The following is a 23267-nucleotide window of genomic DNA, read 5'->3' as shown; positions in this document are numbered from 1 at the left end:
ACTCCACATTGATTGTATACATATTTATTTGCTTAGATATTTGCATTATTTCATTATTCATTGCTTAGTTCAGACAAAATCATTAAAATTATTGGATGGTTAAGCATCTGCTATACAAATAAATACAGTAACAAGCTGTTAATATTGTGTGAAAAATAAAACAATATAAGGCACTTACTACATATGGTGTCTTCTTTCCAGTCTCCAACCGTGACTCCTGCACTTTCACAGGCAGCAGCATAAGACTCTAGTGCATTGCAGAATTGATCTTGGCTTCCTCCGGTGGCACAGAGATCATACACACAGTTCTCGAAATATAACTGTGGTAGAATGAGGTAATGACAGTTCTTAAAAGGACCACTGCCTGACAAGATGACTCTACATTCATCTTCATATTTGATTTCCAATGCAGGATCACAAGGCGGGGGATCAACAATATCATCTTCACAGCTAAAACACAGATAAGTGATGTTAAAAGGATAGTAATCATTCTCTACTCACAAAATAGTAGAATATCTTTAACCAAAATAAGTTGCTTCACTTTTTATTTTATATACATGGAAACAATAAAATATGTTACAGTAGTGGAAATAACATATACTGGGGTTGGCCACTTTCTGGTTACTGTTGACCAATGCGTTTGTGAGATGACTATATGGCACTTACTAATATAGATTTTGTTGAAATTCTGCACCATTTTCTGTATTTCATAGGGTTTGTCCCCTTGTTTACAAAGTATTTTGTACTGTTCACACAGAGGTCCTGTCCATAACATGGCTGCTAATAGAGGGTCATGTGACCAGACAAATCACCTCCATGTGGAGTCTTCTCCATTTAAACACCCTGCACCTGCACTAAACTCCCAACAAAACAAGTGCAGATGGCAGGTGCAGTGTATTTGAATGGAGAAGACATGACATGGAGGTTATTTGCCTGGTCCCATGACCCTCCATCTTATGGACAGGACCTCCCTGTGGATAGCACAAAATACTTTGTAAATAAGGGAGTATGCCAAATAAAATATAGAAAATGGTGCAGAATTTAAACAAAGCTACATTTGTAAGTGCCATATAGTCATCTCACAAACACATTGGTCAACAGTAAACAGAACATAGCCAATCCCTTAATCATGAATTGATGATTGCTTTTAAAGAGTTGCTGTCAGCAGGATACAGAATACTAAACCAGCCATTATGCCTGGTTGGACTGGCCCTGCTGATGTAAAACATACCTTTCTTCCACCCATCCCTTGCTGAACTTAGAAGAAATAAGAGTTGTTGTTTTTTTCGATATGCAAATAGGGACTTAAAGGCACCAAGTGGTAGACCCAAGACACTCGGTGCACCTTAATTTTCTTGCTCTGATTACTTGAACACTCATTTCTCCAACCAAATGCCTGGTCTTGTCAATCCAATGGAGGAGTGTCTAGGGAAGCTTGGCTATGATGATAAGGTGCTCCTTGGTGCACTTAAGCCTAATTTGCATATTTAAAAATCCCTTATTTCTTCTAAACCCAGTAATGGATTGGGTAAGAAAGATTTGTTTTTAAATAGGAGGGTCAGCCCTGCCAGGCATTATGGCTGGTTTAGTAGGTTTGATCCTGCTGGTAGATGCTCTCTAATATACAACTTTTGACTCAATTATATAAACTGAAATAAAAAAAATAAGTAAGAGTTAACATTAAATAAATAAAGTGAAGAATGAAAGCCTAACTAGAAAATAAATGTAATTCTTTGTCTCTACTTACATCCAGTTATCATCGGCAACACGCCAGCTTTTTCCAAAGTCATTGGAATCAGATAGTATTAAGCCTTCTGGAGTTAGAAAATCATCCAGCTGATTACCATTGTAGGTGCCACAGAGACCACACAGTTGTTCCTTATATTTCTCATTCACTTTGACAATAAGTTCATGATCTCCGTTAAATTTAACTTCAAGTCCAAAGTCAGTTTGTAAGACAACGAAAGCACCACTCAACTGTATGTTGACGCCAGGTATTGAGGTCACAGGCAATATCATAATGTTTCCATTTACCTAAAGGAGAAAAGATTAGCAACATAGTCTTAACATAAGCATTTTGCTTAACACTTTGAAAACAGCAGTAATATGGAATTTTACTGTACCTCCACAACTTTATGTTTCGCCAATGTGATATAAAGGTCATTGATCCGAACAGAAACTGAATTTATTGCTGTCCAGGAAGGGTTTCCTCTGTGTTCATTCCTTGTCGTGACTGAGAAGTTTGCAGATGATGAGTTTCCGCAGGTCTCCACTACTGTGTAATTGCAAGCTCCTTGGAAATGATACAGTTTTCCATCAAAAGTTATATAGTGAGGATCTCCGTAAATATGGCAGATGGCCGTGTTTGCTGCCACGCAAGTCTTGACGCCATTTTGAACTTTGCAGATTTCATTAGGTCCACAAGACTGCTCTATGCAGGTCACCTGATTGTTACCTACACATTGGCAATATCTCTCACATTCCCCTCCCCAGAACGCTTCATTTTTCTGTAAAGTGCAGTACAATGTGTTAGTATGTACAGTATAGTAGAAGAATCTCCATTACCTTAAAGCTAAAAAGTCATCACGCCTGACCCTGTCAATCAATTAGAGAGGCTGCAGCAGTTGCAGAGAGAGCAGAGCCTCTAAGAGTAACAGTAATGCCCTCGTTGCTCCTAAATTCTCAATAGCATGTATTAAAACTTCATTTTCCTTAGCAATGCGTGCACATATGAACATGGGACCAACACAGATGTCTTTAGCTGCCAAGCGCACGTGTAACAGGTCAGCCAGTGTCATAGGTACAAATCCGCTGAAAGATGTCCTTTATTTTATTTTTATTTTTTTGTGGTTAGGGAGAATCTTTCTCCATTCATATTTTATTCGTTTTTAGAAAAAGACATACATTGTTAAACATAAAAAAAGACAAACGGCTACACAATCAGCCCTATACACGGTCACGTTAACGACAGTAACTTAGCCGATATACATACCACAATAAAATACCAAACAAACAAAGTTAAACTAAACTGTCTTGCCTCGGATATACTGGGCTTCCAGCTCCCGCCATCTCCCTCATTGGCTCTTTTATGGATTGATTTGGTTCGGATACCATGTGAAGGGAGAGTGGTACTGGGACACCTTTTTCTTTCAACCAAACTGGCCATAGTTAAAAACTGGAAATCACGGTATGTTCCATGCCTAACGGAGATCATCCGTAGGCTAAATTCTACTTATATACATGAGCGTGCGCTGGCGGGAGCTGGAGAAGCGGCCGCGAGGTTCGAGAGGGAATGGGGGATATGGAGAGTTTCTCTGCTTGCTTTATCATTCCCCGATGGATATATTTAGGGGTATTTAATGTATGGTTGATCCCCTGCTATATATATAAAAATATATATAAAAATATACCTATATAAAACTATACCTGTGTAAAAATTGCCTAGCGATTGCACTGTATGTTTTTTTGTCTTTTTTATGTTTTTTTGTTTAGATGAAAGATGTCCTTTAAAGAGGTTAATCAAGTTTAGAATTAAACAGCCAACATTTTCCCAGATACAGCACCACTTTTGTCTATGGGCTATGTATGGTTTGGCAGCTCATGTTGATGGGGCTGGACTGTAATAGTTGACAAAATCCATGGACAAAGAGTGGCACTGTTTCTGGAGAAAAAATGAAAACACTTTTTCCTAATCCTGGACAACTCTTTTATATTTTGAGTAGCACATACTCCAAAATAAAATTATTATAGTTATTTTTATGACCATATTTTGTGTTAATTATGTTTATTAACACAAAAAGATTTGAATTCAGACAAACCTAAATTTCTTAAGATTCATCCTGAGCGAATCAGAGAGAATAGGAATATCTAATAGTAATATGCATATTAGCGTTCCTTCCAAAAGGAAAAGATGCCACCAGACGTGATATACGCTATTTTGCTAATATTTTTCACAGAAACCCAGAGAAGCATTTCCTGGCTTGCAATAGTTCTCACACATACTAGGTGCTCTCCATAATGCAACATAACAAAATGTGAACATAATGAAACCGTCTGAAGATTTTATTAATGCTTGGGCATAACTGTAGCCATAGCAGCCATAGGGCCCAGATGTTGGGTGCCCCAGTCAGGATCAATAACATTGTACCTTTCTATGGGGAATAACAATGTGATTACTTTTTGTGGGTTTTCTGATATATGGTTCTATTATCTACACCATTTCTTATTATTGCTTATGCTGCTGTTTTCACTTTCTTACATTAGGTGTGGGGCTCCATCTTATTTGGCTATGGGACCCTATGAACAGTTATGCCCTTGTGTGAAGGCATTATATTTAGGAGGAAAGTAAGCCAAAAAGAGTAATCCACTGTGCCTTGCCTGCTAAGTGGTGTGGATTTGAAAGGAAATCGTCATGGTTTCATTGAAAAGTGGGTGTGGTATAGGATGCACCATTTTGTGCCAAAATATTGGCACCAAATTATGTTGCCAAGTAAGCCGAACAAGAGTTGGAATGAAGTATCTATTATATAGGATAACTGCCCCACTGGGTTTATAATAACAAGCAATCACTGGTTTACAGTAGGTGTCACTGGATCACATAATCTCAAAAATCAGTAACTAAGATACGTAGCAAGGCAGTAAATACTAACCTGATAGTATCTGTCTTCATAACTACATCCACAGTCACTGACAGGAACGCAAGTGCTTCCACTGAGAACAAAGCCACTATCACATTCACAACCATCAGTACATGGTTTATTGCAGTAGTCTGGTGCATTCTGATCTAAGCAGGTGGCTGGACAAGCACTGCCACATCCATTATAGTGACTGTTTGCAGGACATGCAATAGCTGGGTAAAAATAGAATAAATACAAATATTACAACTATGAATACAATGGAATTTTAGCAAACAGAAATATCTATGAATTACATATGTTAAGGGAATACGTACGGCAAAAAGAACTGTTTCGCCAGACAACAGCAACTCCAGCCCTTTGACAGGCATCAGCATAGGCCTCTATTGCTTTACACAAAGTCTCATCTCCGAGTGCACAGAGATCAAACACACAGCTATCAAAGAAGCGTTCAGGATTGATTACTGATATGCATGCTTGGAATGGTCCATGCTTATTTTTTAACAGACCACAGAAAGCATCACTTCCATAAAGTTCCTCATTCTCTGGTGAACATGGTGGTGGTGGTGTAGGGGTAACTATGTTACACAATGGGTCATCATCTTCCACCTTCCAGCTATCTCCTAGCTGATTTGAGTTTTGTGCCAACTGTCCATTGGGCATCAAGAAGTCATCATGTTGAATGCCATTAAAATTTCCACACAGTCCACATGTCATGTTATAGTAGTAATTTATCAACCTTATAGATACAGTATGATCAGTATCGTAAGAGACTGTGAGGTAGAAATTAGTTTCTAGAACAATATATCTACCACTACTGGAGACATGCACATAATATATATCGGTTCCTCTGTAAAGTAGTGTTACTGGCAGATTAGTCCAGATTCCGTCAACCTAGAAAAACACAGTTTGCACACTTTATTAGATCAAATTAAGGAAACCATATTTTCAATTTTTAATATTAATTCTTCATTGTTTACACCTACCAAAACTCTGCTGGGCTCATTTTTCACCATTGTTATTTTATAGATGGCAACCTCTACTGTAACGCTTTTTATCCAAGACACAGTTGGGTTCCCACGATGCTCGTTCTTGGCTTCAATATTAAAATGAGGCAAATACAAATTGGGATTGCAAGTCTTGGAGAGGGTATAGGTACATGTACCCATAAAGTGGATTACTTGTTTATCAAATGTGTTGTAGTGCGGGTCCCCATAGATTGTACATTCACCAAAGCTATAATCATAGCAGTCAAGGACTCCGTTCTGCACATCACAAAACTGCCCAGATACACATGAAGCAGAGTTACACACTAAGCTGCCTCCTGCTGATAGGCAGCTACATTTTGTAGAACATGAATCATCAGTCCAGAATTCAGAACCTACTGGGTAATGTTTTCCATCTTCCCAACATCCACACTGGTCACTTGCAACACACTTATTATTATAGAGGACATAGCCCGGGTCACAAATACATCCTTCAGTGCATGGCAGAGAGCAGGAGGATGGTGATGCTGGGTTAACACAAGTGGCTGGACAGGCAGTGCCGCAAGGCTCATAGTGACTGTGTGGTGGACAATTCAGGGCTGTAAAATATACAAGATTTCATTGTTAGACAATAAATCACATTTATCTAGACCTTGACGCTGATTATTCTCCTTTCTATTTTTCCATTCTATGTATTAACAGAGAATACAATGGCCTAGATTTACTAATCTTATAGATGGCATAGGTTTTCACAGGCTTTCTAGACCTACGATAAAATTATCATGGTGTCTCAGGCTGGATGATAAATCTGGTGCAAGGATAGATACTTTTCTCTGGTTCTGTACTAACTATTGGTTGGTTTACTTTCTGATTTTTACCCCAGAATTGTGATGCAATTTTGGTGCAAAATGGTGCATCATAGGTCCTGAACCTTTTCTCTCATAGCTCCACTCTTTTTCTGCTTGACAAGCTCCACTGAAAGACAACTCTAGTACTTACGGCAAAAAGTTGAATTTCTCCATGGAAATGTGTTGGCTCCTGCAGCATGACAAGCATCTGTATATGCTTGAAGATGATTACAGAGGATGTCTGGGTCTAGATGAAGTTCACACATGTCATGGAAACAATGTTCAAAGTATGCCCGAGGATCTACTATAGTATGGCAGTCTTGGAATATGCCGTCAAAGGGAAGCATCATGCCACAAGATTGATTGCTCTGAATGACACTTATTTCCTCCAGTGAACATGAAGGTTTGACTACAGAGGCCGGTAAACAACTGGTGAGATTAGGAAAAAAAATGAATTGGACATAGTTTTCTTTCTTTATTCCTTTTTTATTATTTTCAATTTGAATTGTAATGTCATAAATATGAACATCTTACCTGGTATCACTGCCAACTTGCCAGCTGTTCCCATAGCTTACAGAGTTTGCCTCTTCAAGTCCATCAGGGTTGATATTATCATCATTTTTTATTAAATTAAAATTGCCACAAATTCCACATACTTTATTTCTGTAGGCTCTGGATAAAGTAACTTCTACCCTGTGATCTCCATCATATTTTACTTGTAGGCCAAATGCAGCTGTGATAGCAGCATACTGCCCACTGAAGCCAATAAATATATCCGGAGTTAAACTCAATGGCAGCAGCTGGACCTGTCCATTGACCTGTATAGGTTAGAGTGGATCAGAAAAAGAAAACATTACAAATCATGATGGAAAAAACCTAGCCTTCCCAATTATATCACATGGATTTGATTGTATTGTAGCTTTAAAATTACTAATATGCTTTTATACAATGTATAGTAGTAAGACTGTGTGGAGACACCCTATTAAAGGGGTTGTCCAGGTTCAGAGCTGAACCTGGACATACCTCCATTTTCACCCAGGCAGCCCCCCTGACATGAGCATCGGAGCAGTTCATGCTCCGATGCTCTCCTTTGCCCTGCGCTAAATCGCGCAGGGCAAAGGCATTTTCTGAGTTCCGGTGACGTACCGGGGCTCTCTATGGGGCTGACAGGCAGCCCGGTGACGTCACCGGCACTGATGGGCGGAATTTGGCTCTGCCCTAGCCAGTAAAACGGCTAGGGCAGAGCTAAAGCCCGCCCCTCAGAGCCGGTGACGTCACCGAACACACTGCTGGGCGGAAGTTACCGCCCGGCAGTGTGTTATTGAAAACACAAGAGCCTGTGCCCTGCGCGATCTAGCGCAGGGCACGGGAGTGCATCGGAGCATGAGATGCTCCGATGCTAGGCTCAGGGGGGCTGCCGGGGTGAAAATAAGGGTATGTCCGGGTTCAGCTCTGAACCCGGACAACCCCTTTAATAAGGTGAATAATAAGTTAGACCTGGGCTACATGTAGATGTTTTGCTGTAAAGCTGATTGATTTGAATATTGAGCTACTGTACAACTGAAATCCAAAGAAATACATTGATTTGAGCTGTAAAAAGTTTCTATAACCTTATTAACTAAAAGCAGTGAAATAAAAAAAAAATCTATTTCCCCACTGATCCATCATAACCACTTTTATGGTTTTGTTTTTTATTTGACCAAACACCTTGCCTTTAGTACATTTCTTAATTCATTGGTAACCTCATTATTCTGAAATATGGAAGCCATTGTAATTGTTAAATCCCTGACTATAACTGAAAAATGATTCCCTGGATTAGATCTCCTTAACTAGTGTTTTACTGATAGTTACAACTGTAATGCTAAAATAGCAAAAGGGAAGCAAAAAACAGCTAGTTGGTCCTAAACGTACCTTTACCACCTTCTGTTTTCCTAGACTGATTTGGTAGCTGTGAACATAGACTGTGACTCCTTTCACATAGGACACATGTGTGAGTCCTCCTCTGTACTCATGATCAACTTCTACATTGAAGTATGGCAAAGTGCTATTGACCTCGCACAGTTTTGTCAGTGTGTAAGTGCAGTTTCCCATGAAGGTATGGGCATAGTTATCAAAGGTGAAGTAATGAGGATCACCATAACCGCTACATGTTCCTCCTGCAGATAAACACATGGATTTGGTATGAAATGCTTGTAAAAAGTTTAGATAAGCACCTTAAAGGGGTTGTCCATAATTTACTAGTGATAACCTATCCTCAAAATAGCCCCTTGACTATCTAGTAGATAGATAGATGGGGTCCAACATCGCAAACCCTTGCTAATCAGCTGTTCTGCAGTAGCTCTAGCACCAGAACTACACAGCTCCATCCATTGTGTAGTGAATGGTAATGGTTACTTCAGTGCTGCTCCCATTAACTTCAACCACTACAACCATCTACACAATGGACAGAGCTATACAGAGCAATAGCTTCTACAGTCGACTGGGGGATATTGTGGGCTGTCGGACCCTTGCTGATCAAATATTTATGGTCTGTTCTGAGGATAGGCCATCACTTGTAAAATTGTACCAACTCCTTTAAGCCTTTTAAAGCCATCGACATTTAAAAACAGCATTTTTCACATACCCGATACTTCTGGAGGAGAGGTCGGCTTTGATGCCGTTGGAGGAGTTGGTGTAATAGTTGAACTGGGAGCTTCAGTTGCTCTTGGTTCTATTTCAAAGAAAATCAGTAAAAAACACACAGTAAACTATTTATTATGGTTCATAAGAAATTTACATTTACAAATAAGGGATGTGGAACATGTTATCTTTTTTCGGTCAGAATCTGGCTAAATTGAAGTCATGATGAGCTATAAGAAGTCCCTATATGTGTTTGTGTTCTGCTTTTTTTTACTCTAAGTCAGGGGTCAGCAACTGTTTGCAACCAGCTGCTGTGAAACTACAATTCCCAGCATGCTCCATTTATTTCTATGGGAGTTCAGAGAAGAGCATGCATGCTGGCAGTTGTAGTTTCACAACACCTGGAGTGCCGTAGGTTGCCTACCCCTGCTCTAAGGCTTCATACACGCAACCGTAATTTGTATTCTTGGCTGATCCACATTTTTTGCAGATTGCACTATGGATCTGGAAAAAAAAAACCAGCACTCACATTTCCGTGCAGCACATGTCTCCCTGGTGTCTATTACACAAATTAGAGAACTTGTCCTATTCTTGTCCATATTGCAAACATGAATAGTCATTTGTAGTAATGGGAGGGAGAAAAAGGCAGATTGCACCTGGAAAGTGTCCATATTTTGTGGATTCATGGTTTGCAGATCCGCAATACAGACACGGTCGTGTGCATGAGACCTTATAACTATTAGTCGACTATGTGAACCTGTAAATCAATACTACCCAGAAGAGCTCACATGTCATTTCTCTGAGTGGAGCAAGCACAGAGCCTGTCGACATGAGCTGAAAGACACCATGCGTGCAGCCTCTCCATGAGTTCAGAGAGCACAGGCTGCTCTATTTCTCAACCTGCTTCTGCTTTAATTATTCAATTATATCAAATGAAATATATTAGGGAATGGCATAGCTGATGACAGCAGTATGGATGTTATTAGATCACATGTTAAAATATATTTTTTAAATGCCATTTACCACAAGGTCCTCTCTTCACTCCAATATTGTCGATGGCTGTGTCTCCAAATTCTGTCAAACCTCGAACAGCTTCAAAGGAGACCTAAAATGCAAAAGAGCTCAATAGTCAGATGTTAAAATATGGGCATGAAACAAACTACACTATGATTTCCTATCATAATAGAATTTCCAGCATAAAAGTAACTAATTTCAATCTACTACTTCCACCTTTTGTAATTCAATAATTTACAAAATTAAATGGAAATGGACAGACCAGTATTACTGGGCAACTAATACCTGACTACCCGTACTGCTAAACAAGTGCATCCGATCTAATTAAATATACTGCTTTACATTACAACAGTTAGTTGAAAATCCTCTAGATGGTGGTATTTCCTAAACTATGATACTGTTTCAGAAAGAAAGCTACATATTTCAATTCTGATTATCTTAGGTTTGTTTCTTCTGTAAATTGACTTTACCTGAATATCAGTTCCCCTTGTTACAGAAAAAGAGACTGAGCCATACAACCAGTCAGATCCTTGTTGTCCCGTTCTTTGCCAAACAATGTATGAAGCAGTGTCATCCTTGACAATGACGTTGAGCTGGTTCTCATTTTCAGAGCCATACATGTGGTACCAGAAATCTATACATACATCCCCGTTGATGGCCAGGAGCCTGCTGTCAAGCTTTACTTTATCACCTGGGATTAGGTTGGTTGCTTCTTGATAGAGATAATACCCAACTGGAAGGAAATAAATGTCAATAATATTGTGGGCAGTGAGGGATTCAGATAATACCGTCATAGGGACAGACTGTAGAACTAGGGAAGAACTATAACGCTTTGGGCCAAGTCTGTCAAACACTAGTACTAATTTGCAGTATAAAATTATTTCTTTAGGTACAAATACCTACGTTTGATATCCTCTGACCACCGACCACATCTATGCCTCCCTTGTTATGAAAGTAAGAGACTAATGATATATTTCTGCTCCTTTATGCAACAATTGACATAGGCACAATCTAAACCAGGAGCAATTAATTCATAGACATAATTATTTATTTCACTTTCTGAATATAGATGGGAATGTTTGGGTTCTGAGAAAGGATTTTGTCAACTAATTCTAGGGATACGGCCACAAGGTTAGGATTCCTGATGCAGTTTTGGAAGCCAAAACAATGAGTAAATAAAAAAAAGAGAAGTCGTATCTGTCTTTTATACTTAATATCTCTTTTTATGATGCTCTCCTGATTTTGGCTTCCAAAACTGCATCAGCAAACCTAACCCAGTAGTCCTGGAAACGAACTGTGACATTTCTTAAAGGAACCTTTTACACAAGCAGCTGTCTTCACTTCTTGAATGATGAGTATCAGTAAAAATAAAAAAAATACAAATATTCTTACATCCATCGGGAAAGTCTCCATCTGGGCCGGTGTCTGTTGTTGGAGTGCTTAATTTAGCTCTGATCCAGTCTCCATGATCATCACTTCCATAGTATTGTTTCCAATCACATAGTGGCTTAGTGTTATCATTAAAATTACAGTATAATAAATAATCTGAAAAAATAGGTCAATATCAGGCATATAAAGCACTGTGAAATACAGTAAATGAAATACACATTAATACCGTAGATGCTTATAAACTTTCCAAATACACATGGGAAATGGTTTGAGCATGATTTTTCAGTATTCATTACTATTAGGCTATGTTTACACGATATGGACTATGGAATCTATAGCTTGGTCTAGACAGTATCTAAATCAGTTCCACAGGTTGTCGATGTGAATTTGGGTTTCTATGCCCCATTTACACGCTCTCAATATAATGTCCTCAATATAACATGGACATAGATTTTACAATCCGCAGCATAGTTAGTAAACAGATTCTGCTCAACAAATCACTTGATTCATTCTATCGACTTTCATTGAATTGAAGCTAATCCACATGCAAATTCCTGTAGAAATCTTAGCTTTAGATGTGAACTTACAAACTTGGCTTAGCTAAAAGTGCACGTGTGCTAAGGGGAGAAGCTACATCCTTTTCCCCCCAAAGAATTGCACTCAGAGGGGACATTAGACTCCCTATGCACATTTGAGAGTCCTCCGGTCTAACCAAGATATTGAAAGGGTTCTCTGTGCTACAGATATTGTTGATCTATCCTCAGGATAGATCATCAACATCAGATCGGTTGGGGTCCAACACAAGGACCCCCACCGATTAGCTGTTTCATGCTGCCATTTACCCAGAAGGTAATTGTGTACAGGGCAGAAGCAGATGGCTCCATACTCTGTATAGTTTCTGACGCCAGTGAACTGAAGCTAAGCTTCCTTTCACTTGAATGGTTGCTGAACTGCAGCACTATGGTGTGGCCACTAGACAGTGTATGGAGCAGTCTGCTTCCAGCATTATACATTGTATACTCTCTGGCCCCACGGTGGCCTGAAACAGCTGCTGGGTGTCAGACCCCCATCGATCTGATCTTAATGACCTGCCTGGAGGAGAAGTTATCAATATCTGTAGCCCAGAAAATCCCTTTAAGTCTAATGCGTATAGCCACCCTTACAAGGGAGTATGTCTAATCAATATCAGACATTTGCCAATCTTCTGCTCTCCTCAAATGCTGTTCTAGCATTCTCAAGGAAGGAATATGTCTTTATACTGCAATTCTTCAACTTGTGTGCAGTGATGAGTATTTATGAGATTTTGCACAGTATTTCCCCAATATTTGCAATATATGTTTAGCAGAAGTCATTGTCCTTCAGTAATATAAAAAGTGTAGATGAAATGTTTACGACATAGGACTACAGTAGGTGACTATTGCTTCTCATATTTCAACACTCCATGCAATGTTCTTATCATGAAACTGCTCATTGCTGAACATACTGCACTTATCAATTAACCTGTGTCATTTCAAACTACTATTAAAGGGAAAAAGCAAAGAAAGGGCATGAAATAAATGGTTACTTATTTGCCATCTAAGGGCAAAGTTTATATTTAATGGGAATTAAGCAAAGATGATTGGAAGCTCAAGCCGCTGGTTATAGCCATGTAGTTAATACAAATCTAGTATCATTCAGGGAACTGAGAAAGGTGACACGTCCTTCACGTCGGTGACTGTGTGTCCTACGTTCTCCTCTATTTATTAAGAATGAACAGCTTTTCTACATAATATAGTTAAATATGATTTCATGTCCGAGGATCTCATGGAGGGGGGAAGGGAATACAATTATTACATACCAGCATCTGGATTCCGCTCATTTAACACATGCCTTGGGTTTGCCCTGAAAAGAAAACATATGGTTACAGTAGTTTAATAAAGGGAACAATTAATACAATTGCATTTGTCTAAGCTGTAAGTCCTACACTAGGCCAAAAAAAAGGAGACCTGACTAGAAAGCCTTTAATACATATGTGTGCATAGAAGACACAACATTTGACATGAAACAAAAAAAGAATTCAATTAAAACGGAGAAAATGTTCTATATGTATTATCCTTCATATAGAACACATTAGGTACCATAAATAGTGGTACATGACCTAACCTAGTGGCTTACAGATACACAGGGCTAATAGATTACTTAAAGGGGTTGTCCAGCTTTGGAGAAGACAATCCCTGGGGTCCTTCCCTGTCCGCCTGAACATAAAAAAACTCACCTGTCAATGGTTAGTATCTAGCCATTTCAGCTTCCCACAAGGCCAGGAAGCAGCTTGGTCCCATGACTACTGTGGCCACACAGGCCTTAGCAATCACAGCAGCTTGAATGCTATGTCACAGTATTGAGGTACTGTTGAAGCTACTGTGACCATGGTCACAGGACCAAGCTGTCTCCTGGTCCTGCAGGGACTGGATGTGAACGGAACAGCGGAGGGACCGCAGACAGGTGAGTGTTTCTTTATGTTCAGAGAGACAGGGGAGAAACCCACAGGTTGTCTGCTCCAAGACCAGACAACACCTTTAACAGGGTTGGATGAGATAAGAGAACAGGGTGCACACTTGCCACTTGAGCTGTAGACAAGGACAAGGATGAGTCTGTTAAAGCTAAAACAAAAAAATAAGGCACTTGTTTTTAATCTAATATAACCCCTTTAATGAACACTACTTCTGGAAAACATGATTAATAAAACTTAACTTTATTTTAAATCAATTGGATAATAAAGAGCCTCAAGTTTTTTCCACTGGGAATCAACCACAGCAGGATTCACCAACCTACGGCACTTCAGCTGTTGTAAAACTACAACCCCTAGCATGCTCCATACAGTTCTACAGAAGTTCCATAAAACAGCCAAGTGTGCATGCTGGGAGCTGTAGTTTCGTAATACCTGCAGTGCCCGAGGTTGCTTACCCCCAATCTAAATGCACTTGCTCTTGAAACCAAGAATATGTGATTACACACAAGGCTTGACGTAGGTTTGCTAATCTCTGAAGAGAGGTTGATTATCTGTATGAGACCAATGTCATGTACAATAGGGATGGTGGAGCTCAATGTCTGTTGACAACTGTGGTGAACTTTGGCTCACATTATGACTAGTTATAATATTAGATAATGATAGAAAGATGAGATCACGCTTTTTAAGCAATTCTTTATTCCAGTATTTCCTTTTGGTCTCATCATTTACAAGTTACAATTAGGTCTGAGTTGCACTTACAGATTATCTGACAGATTTTCTGACCAATCATTGGTCAGATGGCCAGTTACACACAAAAACTGTTCGTTATACACATTAACTATCGGTCTGATTGGACAGATATTGGTCAGATAATCTGTTGGTGTAATATAGCTCTTACTGTGACCCTTATGCAAATAACATGTAATATAATTTAAATCACATCTGGCAACTGAAGGATCTGATAAGTCATAAATGCCAGGGCTGGACTTTGATTATAAAACAGCCCTGGCACACAAACTCAACCAGCCCCTGTATGATACTGCATAAAAATGGTCCGCAAAGCACGTGGTGGGGAATTTAGCTTTACATGGTCATGCACCTATATAAACCATCAATAAAGAAAAGTGAATAAAAGAGGAACACAGAAATGCCTAATCACATATTGAAGGACATACGTTACTGTCCTTTGGCACCAAAATACCTCCTGTGCAGCATATAATATCTTCCAGCAGTGCCAAATAAACACCACCATGCAGAACAAATAGTATAACATAAAGTATAAAATACCTAGCATTATTGGCCTATGACAAGCTCTCCCACAATGGCAGATGTATTGTCCCATGACAACCCCTTCCTCACTGGCAGCTGTATTGTCACCTGACAACAACTTCCCCCACAGGCTGAAGTATTGTCCGCTGACCACCCATCCCAAACTGTCAGCAGTATTGTCCCCTGAAAAACTGTCCCCCACTGGCTGCAGTATTGAACCTGATCGCACATTCTCCACTAGCAGGTTTTTTGTTCCCTGAAAACCCATCCCCCACTTGAGGCTGTATTGTTCACTGACAAAGCCCACCCTGCTGTCAGCTGTATTGTCCCCTGACCACCATCCCCACTGGGAGCTGTATTATACCATGACAAAACATCCCCCACTGGCTAAAGTATTGTCCCCTGATCACCCATCCCACACTGGGAGCAGTATTGTCCTCTGACAACCTCTCCCCCACCCATCAAACTGGGGTAGAGGAAAACCAGCATAGTTGCCCATAGCAACCAAAGAGCTCTGAAAAATAAAAAGTGGAATCTGATTGGTTGCTATGGGCAACTAAGCCAGTTTTCTTTCACACCATTTTTTCTAAATCTACCCCCAAGTCTGCCAAAAATACATATGATCAGACATTTTGCTGGGATATATTTGGTGGCAATAACATTTGGTTCTATTCTGTTAAGATTTTACAAGCTGTATTAAAATGATAGAGGAGTGACAGCAGCAGTGCATCGCATCATAATTAATATTCCGCAATTATCATGAAAAATAGCTCCAGATGTAGAAGATATGTCAATACGCTGATGAGTACATATACAGAAGGGGAGGATATCAAAGAGATGATAATTTAATATAGCAACAAGCAGGACAAGGAACAGGGACAGAATGGTGTATGTATGATGGGCACTAATGGTCTTGTCAGAATAAAAAAGAATATGAAGATCTTGTAGTTAAAGAACTTCATTTCTGAAAGAGTTTGTGTCAGCACCTGCATATAATTCATAAAGAATAAGGCTATAGCAAGCCAACAACATGAGGGAATACAATCAAGGAGATTTATTAATACAGGAAAAGTGGATTATCCATAGCAACCAATCAGATTGATTCTTTCATTTTTCAAAGAAGTGCTGAAGAATGAAAAGTAGAATCTGGTTGGTTGCTGTAGGCAACTAGGCCATTTTTCATTTACACCAGTTTTCATAACTCTCCCCTAATGTATCTAAATGTGACATTGGAGTCATGAGAGAGAACACAATGGATTAAAAAGCGAGAAAAAGGGAACTATTTAGGTGAATTAATGATAAAAAAAGGTAAATGACCGATGCATGATGACTTCAATGTTTTACTCTAGCTTTACACAAACATTAATTCCTTTTAGATATAGCCGTGATGGAAAATGGACAATGAAAATGGATGACTTCAACAATTGATGATAGACAGTCATTGTCCGCAAAGAAATTGGCTGATACTCGCGAATCTACAGAAGACCCTCTAAAGTTCCTCCTTTGCCCAGAGTCATTAAAGATGTATGGCCAGTTTAGCTGAACATAACTGACAGTGTGGGCTAAGATAAGTATGGCTGCATCAGCTTCATCGTTCACCAGGCAATCGCTTGTTCAACAGTTCTTCAAAAGTCCACATTACTCCTGTCTAATGTGTATAGACTTCTGGCCGGAGTCGTATCTTGGCATAGTTTATTTTGTTAGATACCGACGGGACGAATAGTTCAAAGTAACATATCACTAGTGCCAATTACGTTACAGATTTACTGGCTGAAGGCAGAGAGCAATTATTGGAGTGAGACAAGAAGAGGAAACGGTATGTATAACATTACTAAAGCTACTAAAACAAATTGAGTGGAAAATGTACCTTGAAAGGGGTTTTCCAAGATTTTTATACTAATGACCTATACTCTGGATAGGTCATCAGTTTCTGTTCAGTGGGGGTCTCACACCCGGGACACTCGCCAGTCAGCTGTTTGAGAAGGCAGTGACGACACTTTCATCATTTATGTGGCCTAGACGCAGCTCAGCCCCATACAAGTGAATGGGGCTGAGCGTGATACCAAGCACAGCCACTGTCTAATGTAAGGAGAAGCAAGAAGAAGGCAACGGTGCTCACAGGAGCGCCAGTGCCTTCTCATGCAGCTGATCATCAGGGGTAATTTCATTATTTCATTATTTTAAGTGTGTTGTTTCTTCTGATATAAATCTGCAAATCCCCTTATTCCTTTCACATAATTTTAGAGCTAGGTGATGATTAAGGCTACATACAACCACCACTAGGGGGAGCTCACTGCATATGTGAAAATATTAGACCTGATTTATCATGCCTTCATTTCAGAATCACAGCAGTAGCAAAAATGGGGCTTTTGCGACTTTTTGGACTTACTTGCACAAAAAATCTTGCAACTTTTTTTATTTTTATACCACTCAGTCCAGTTTTGAAATTTGGTTGGGAAAGTGGGCATAGTTAGCTATGTTAGCCATGAGTTTCACTCCAGGTTTATTACCCAAACTTTTTTAAAAGGTCGTAAAAGAAGTTGGAACCTCACTCCAACAGTACAGGTGCAGTAGAAAAACTGGAGCAACTTTTCTAAATAAAAGTGTTAGGTTTAAGGAAAAGACACATTTTTCAAACAATTGATAAACGTGGCATAAAGTACGCCAACAATACTCCCCTCTGTAATCTCTCCCATCATATTTGTAGGCTCTAGTTACAATGAGAATTTTGCTTGATATCCTGCCTATAAACTCAATAAATTGCGGAACGGCAAGTACTTTTGCTATGCAAATAGGTAAAAAAAGACTAAGCTAGCACCACAATATTAGACATGGCTGTGGCCCATTGAGCTGAATGATTTCCAGTAGCCAGCCATTCAAAGTTAAAGTAAGCCAGAGACTAATCAGAACATTACAACATTCCAGATTTAAGATACCGGTGCCCACCAATGTCATTCCCTAACATGTCTAAGTAGCGATCAAGAAAATATGAAGATTAGACAAACCTGTTAAGTATGGTTTTATGGATACATTTCAGAAGCAGAAGTAATGCTAAGTTTATATAGTCATTGAAACTATGGCCGATGCTGTTTAACCCTTTACTTACAGTAATGAGCATTTGCCCATCCCTATTTCTGGCTCCTACATACTTATGTGGGTGTATGGAAACCTACTATACTTCTACAAAGCCTTTATTCTGAATGATAAGCACAATCTACATAGTTGCCGATTCTTGATAATAACAGAATACATATTCAATAATGATTCCTCTTCAAACCTCTATAAAACCTTTATCTAATTTGCTAAGATTAGAGATAACAGATACTACAGCAGAAGCTTACAGTTACAGGTACAGTATGTTACCTAATATATTCTGCAACATATCTGTTTTATACCCTTTGACTTGGGTATTCTTATTATTAACCATACACCAATAATATCCATTCAATGGCTGCTTTTACAAAAAAAATTAATAAAAAGTAACCTATGCCTTCTCACGATAACTCAGTAGAGTCTACTTTGCTCATCTATTAAAATCTATTTGAGGAAAACCAACAACAAATAAAAAGAATTAGATATCTTGATAAATAAGATATACTGTATGCATAGATTTTTCTATTACTATTTTATATATAATCTCTAAACATTGATTTATTGATATCAGTATACTTATGTAGGCAATATATATATATTATATTTCTATAATTAATGTATAGGTAATCTCTAGAGATTGATTTCTTATTTGATAGCAATGCTACTCACCCTAAACACTGCAGAATAAATAAATTAACCAGATATAGTTTGAACTTCCAGAAGTTCCCCATTGTTAACATGATTCCACTGTCATACACAGAGCATGTTGAATCTTCCTCCAGTCCACACTTGCAGGTAAGAAGAAAGGCTAAAGTCTGCACTGATATAAATGGTACAAGAACTGGGAGGGGGCGGCCATAAAAATCATTTATGGAAGAAGGAAGCACATGAACATCTTCAGGAATGCGTTTCAGTCTGTTTAGACATCTTTGGTTCCCCTGGTGACACTGTTTTCTGTCTTTGTGTATTGTTTGCTTTTTATTATATTTATGGAATATTACCCAATTTCAATCTTTAGTCACCATTGTATTATGTCTTTCCACTGACAAAGCATTATTGGATGTCACGATATAGAATAGATTTTTTTGTTATTTAAATTAAATAAACAAGTGGTAAGTAGGTAATGAGAGACTTTATGTACTTTATGCACAGTAATGTATTTCATCTTACTGTATTCTAAAAGAGACACTGGTAGATTAAAGAGTTCTTTTATCATTTCCATGTATTTAAAATGATAGGAACAATCAAGGAAAAGTGGACTGGCTCATTGGCAGGATCTGTGAGGACCTAGCTTCTGAGTACTACCTTGTATGTCTGATTCACTGATTGATGATACTTTGTGAAGTTCTTACTAAAGTCTTTATTCCTTTCTGTTTGCATTGTAGTTATTGATAATAATAAATGTAATAGTTTGGGGATATGTTTATAATAGAACTTTGTCTTATTTCTGTAGTGTTATTTTAATAATAAATGATAAAGGAATTGCTGAATATTCTGCGAAGTTACAGAATTTATGTGCTGTATGTATATTTGTAAGTGTTTGACCAGTATGTAGCTTGTTATTTTAAGATGTTTAACCTCGCTATTAGTACTGGTGAAAATAATTTAAACGATATATTTTTTGGATTAATCAAAATCAGATGAACAGCTTTATCCCTGAGTGCCCCCCCCCCCCCCCCCCCAAGGAAACAGAGAAAGTCTTTCAATCTCTATTTAGCATCAATTGGGAGGATGTGAAGTCTGAACATGAGTCCATAAAAATCTATAGAAATCACTAATGTTTCAATGGGTTTTGTAGTCTCTGTTGTGAGACACTTTATCTTTACAGTTGCAAGAAAAAGTATGTGAACCCTTTGAAATGATATGGATTTCTGCACAAATTGGTCATAAAATGTGATCTGATCTTCATCTAAGTCACAACAATAGACAATCACAGTCTGCTTAAACTAATAACACACAAAGAATTAAATGTTACCATGTTTTTATTAAACACATCATGTAAGCATTCACAGTGCAAGTGGAAAAAGTATGTGAACCCCTAGACTAATGACATCTCCAAGAGCTAATTGGAGTGAGGTGTCAGCCAACTGGAGTCCAATCAATGAGATGAGATTGGAGGTGTTGGTTACAGCTGCCCTGCCCTATAAAAAACATACACCAGTTCTGGGTTTGCCTGATGTGAAGCATTGCCTGATGTGGATGATGCTTCGCACAGAGCTCTCAGAAGACCTATGATTAAGAATTGTTGACTTGCATAAAGCTGGAAAGGGTTAAAAAAGTATCTCCAAAAGCCTTGCTGTTCATTAGTCCATGGTAAGACAAATTGTCTATAAAGTTCAGCACTGCTGCTACTCTTCCTAGGTAGGAGTGGCCGTTATGTAAAGATGACTGCAAGAGCACAGCGCAAACTGCTCAATGAGATGAAGAAGAATCCTAGAGTGTCAGCTAAAGACTTACAAAAGTCTCTGGCATATGCTAACATCCCTGTTAGCGAATCTATGATACGTAAAACACTAAACAAGAATGGATTTCATGGAAGGAAAACATTGCACAAGAGCACCTGGATGTTCCACAGCAGTACTGGCAAAATATTCTGAGTTGTTTGGAAGAAACACACAACACTATGTGTGGAGAAAAAGAGGCACAGCACACCAACATCAAAACTTCATGCTAACTGTGAAGTATGGTGGTGGGGGCATCATGGTTTGGGGCTGCTTTGCTGAGTCAGGGCCTGGATGGATTGCTATCATCGAAGAGAAAATTAATTTCCAAGTTTATCAAGACATTTTGCAGGAGAACTTAAGGCCTTCTGCCCACTAGCTAAAGCTCAACAGAAGATGGGTGTTGCAACAGGACAACGACCTAAAGCATAGAAGTAAATCAATAACAGAATGGCTTAAACAGAAGAAAATATGCCTTCTGGAGTGGCCCAGTCAGAGTCCTGACCTCAACCCGATTGAGATGCTGTGGCATGACCTCAAGAAAGCGATTCACACCAGACATCCCAAGAATCAGGGAGTAGGTCCATTCTCCCTATAATAATAGCACATAAAAATAAAGTTTGCGTCCGCGCTGAAGGTGCTTTAAGTAGAGGTCAGTTCACACACAATCCCTTTTCCAGAGCACTTTTCCTCAGTGTCTGGTTTCAGCCCCCTCAATCTCTGAACCAACTGGCAGCAGAAACAGTTGTTATCCCTAAGTCTGCTGTAGGATAAAGGTCCGAGCTTGTCCCGTTTCTGAAGCTCACAGTCCTCTCTTCCCTGCAGGAGGAGTTTAGAAAGCTTTGACCCATATGAAAACTTACATTTATTACTTTCATTGCTATGATGATTCAACCACTAAAATCCTTATTTCAAAAGAGTAGGAGTCAATAGTATATTTTACTACAGTGTAAAATCACTTATTTAGTTATATATTTGTTAAAGGAAAGGTAAAAAGTAATTTCTGACAATATGAGGCCAATTAACTTGGAATAATCTCAGTCTCCCCATGGTAAATGGTAAAATGTTATTACTGCATATCCCCCTAAGGGTACATTCAGGGGCGTACACAGACATCATTGGGCCCCATAGCAAGAATTTAGATTGGGCCCCCATGCCCGTTCCTAGTCCCTCCCACTATGCACCCTGGCTCCTCTCACTACCCTCCCTAACTTCTCCCCTGCCCCACCTCATGCAGAAGTATTTTGTTCTACAAAATGGCAGTACTCATGCCGGATCCCAACAGACCCATTAGGGTACTTTCACACTTGCGGCAGGACGGATCCGACAGGCTGTTCACCATGTCGGATCCGTCCTGCGGCTATTTCGCCATGCCGCCGCTCCGTCCCCATTGACTATATGGCGCACGGCGAAAGTCGCCGGACTAAAAAGTCAGACATGCAGTACCTTTTAGTCCGGCGGCTTTCGCCGTGCACCGCCATGCTGCGCCAGAGCTCCGCCCCCGTTATAGTCAATGGGGACGGAGCGGCGGTCGCGCGAAATAGCCGCAGGACGGATCCGACATGGTGAACAGCCTGTCGGATCCGTCCTGCCGCAAGTGTGAAAGTAGCCTTATAGAGAATGGGATCTGATAGGTCAGGTGTTCAGCATATATTGACAAGAATCTGGGGCGTTATATGATGTAATACCACCCAACTTTCCTGCTGTCCAGCATGGCACATGCACATGCGCATAGACATGAGAAAAGTTTGAGGAAGTGAGTGCCCCCCTTCCCATATCCTCTGTGTCATGCAGGACAGCTGAGAGACACTGTCATTACTCGCTATCCTGCATGACACATGTGCAGAGACAGGAGTCTCTGGGAAAGCTGGGTGACCCCCTCCCCCTGCCTTTCCATGTAATTATTATCTGCACAACTCCCACCTCCCCTCATATCTTCTCAGGCCTCTGCACTTGTGCCATGCAGGACATCAGGAAAGCTGAGTCACATTACATAATAGCACCCAGCTTTCCTCCTGTTCTGAATGACATATGTGCAGAGGAATAGCCTGGGAAAGCTGAGTGACCCCCCCCCCCCCCCCCTGCACTGTCCTCACCAACAAGTGGTCACTTACTTCTTTACTGGTGGGGTAGTGGCAATCCAGAGAGGAATCAGGCATAATGGAGCTAACAGGCGGGAGGCGGAGCTAGCCGGCGGGAGGCGGGGCTAGCAGACGGAAGACAGTTAGGAAGATAGACGGGGGCGGGGATTCTCCTCCACTGCGGGCCCCTCTTCCTCACTGGCCCCATAGCAGCTGCGTGGTCTGCCTATATGGTAGGTACGCCACTGGGTACATTGACACTAGCGTTTTTTTATTCCGTCAGGCAGTTCCGGCAATGGAACTGCCTGCTGGATCCGGCAAGCCGCGTACAAACGGAAAGCCTTTTTTTCCGGATACGTTAGACGGATCTGGTGAAATACTGGATCTGTCTCATCCACTGTCATC

General features: G+C 39.8%; 1 protein-coding gene across 1 annotated transcript in view; it reads right to left on the bottom strand.

The window, feature by feature from the left end:
- LOC122935324 (IgGFc-binding protein-like) overlaps positions 1 to 23267 on the bottom strand; it is a 142909-nt gene that overhangs the window by 83076 nt on the left and 36566 nt on the right. The window contains exons 2-14 of the mRNA XM_044291089.1: positions 11494 to 11646; positions 10572 to 10834; positions 10111 to 10192; positions 9092 to 9178; positions 8380 to 8624; positions 7003 to 7286; positions 6620 to 6897; positions 5621 to 6219; positions 4952 to 5528; positions 4650 to 4849; positions 2124 to 2507; positions 1748 to 2034; positions 179 to 450 (exon numbers count right to left, since the gene is read on the bottom strand). Of these exons, the coding sequence (XP_044147024.1) occupies positions 179 to 450; positions 1748 to 2034; positions 2124 to 2507; positions 4650 to 4849; positions 4952 to 5528; positions 5621 to 6219; positions 6620 to 6897; positions 7003 to 7286; positions 8380 to 8624; positions 9092 to 9178; positions 10111 to 10192; positions 10572 to 10834; positions 11494 to 11646 (3711 nt within the window). The remainder of the gene's footprint in view (positions 1 to 178; positions 451 to 1747; positions 2035 to 2123; positions 2508 to 4649; positions 4850 to 4951; positions 5529 to 5620; positions 6220 to 6619; positions 6898 to 7002; positions 7287 to 8379; positions 8625 to 9091; positions 9179 to 10110; positions 10193 to 10571; positions 10835 to 11493; positions 11647 to 23267) is intronic.

Source organism: Bufo gargarizans, chromosome 4 (assembly GCF_014858855.1).
Source record: "Bufo gargarizans isolate SCDJY-AF-19 chromosome 4, ASM1485885v1, whole genome shotgun sequence".
Lineage (NCBI taxonomy): Eukaryota > Metazoa > Chordata > Amphibia > Anura > Bufonidae > Bufo > Bufo gargarizans.
The sequence above is the reverse complement of the archived record's forward strand: the minus strand, read 5'-3'. Positions and strand labels throughout refer to the sequence as shown.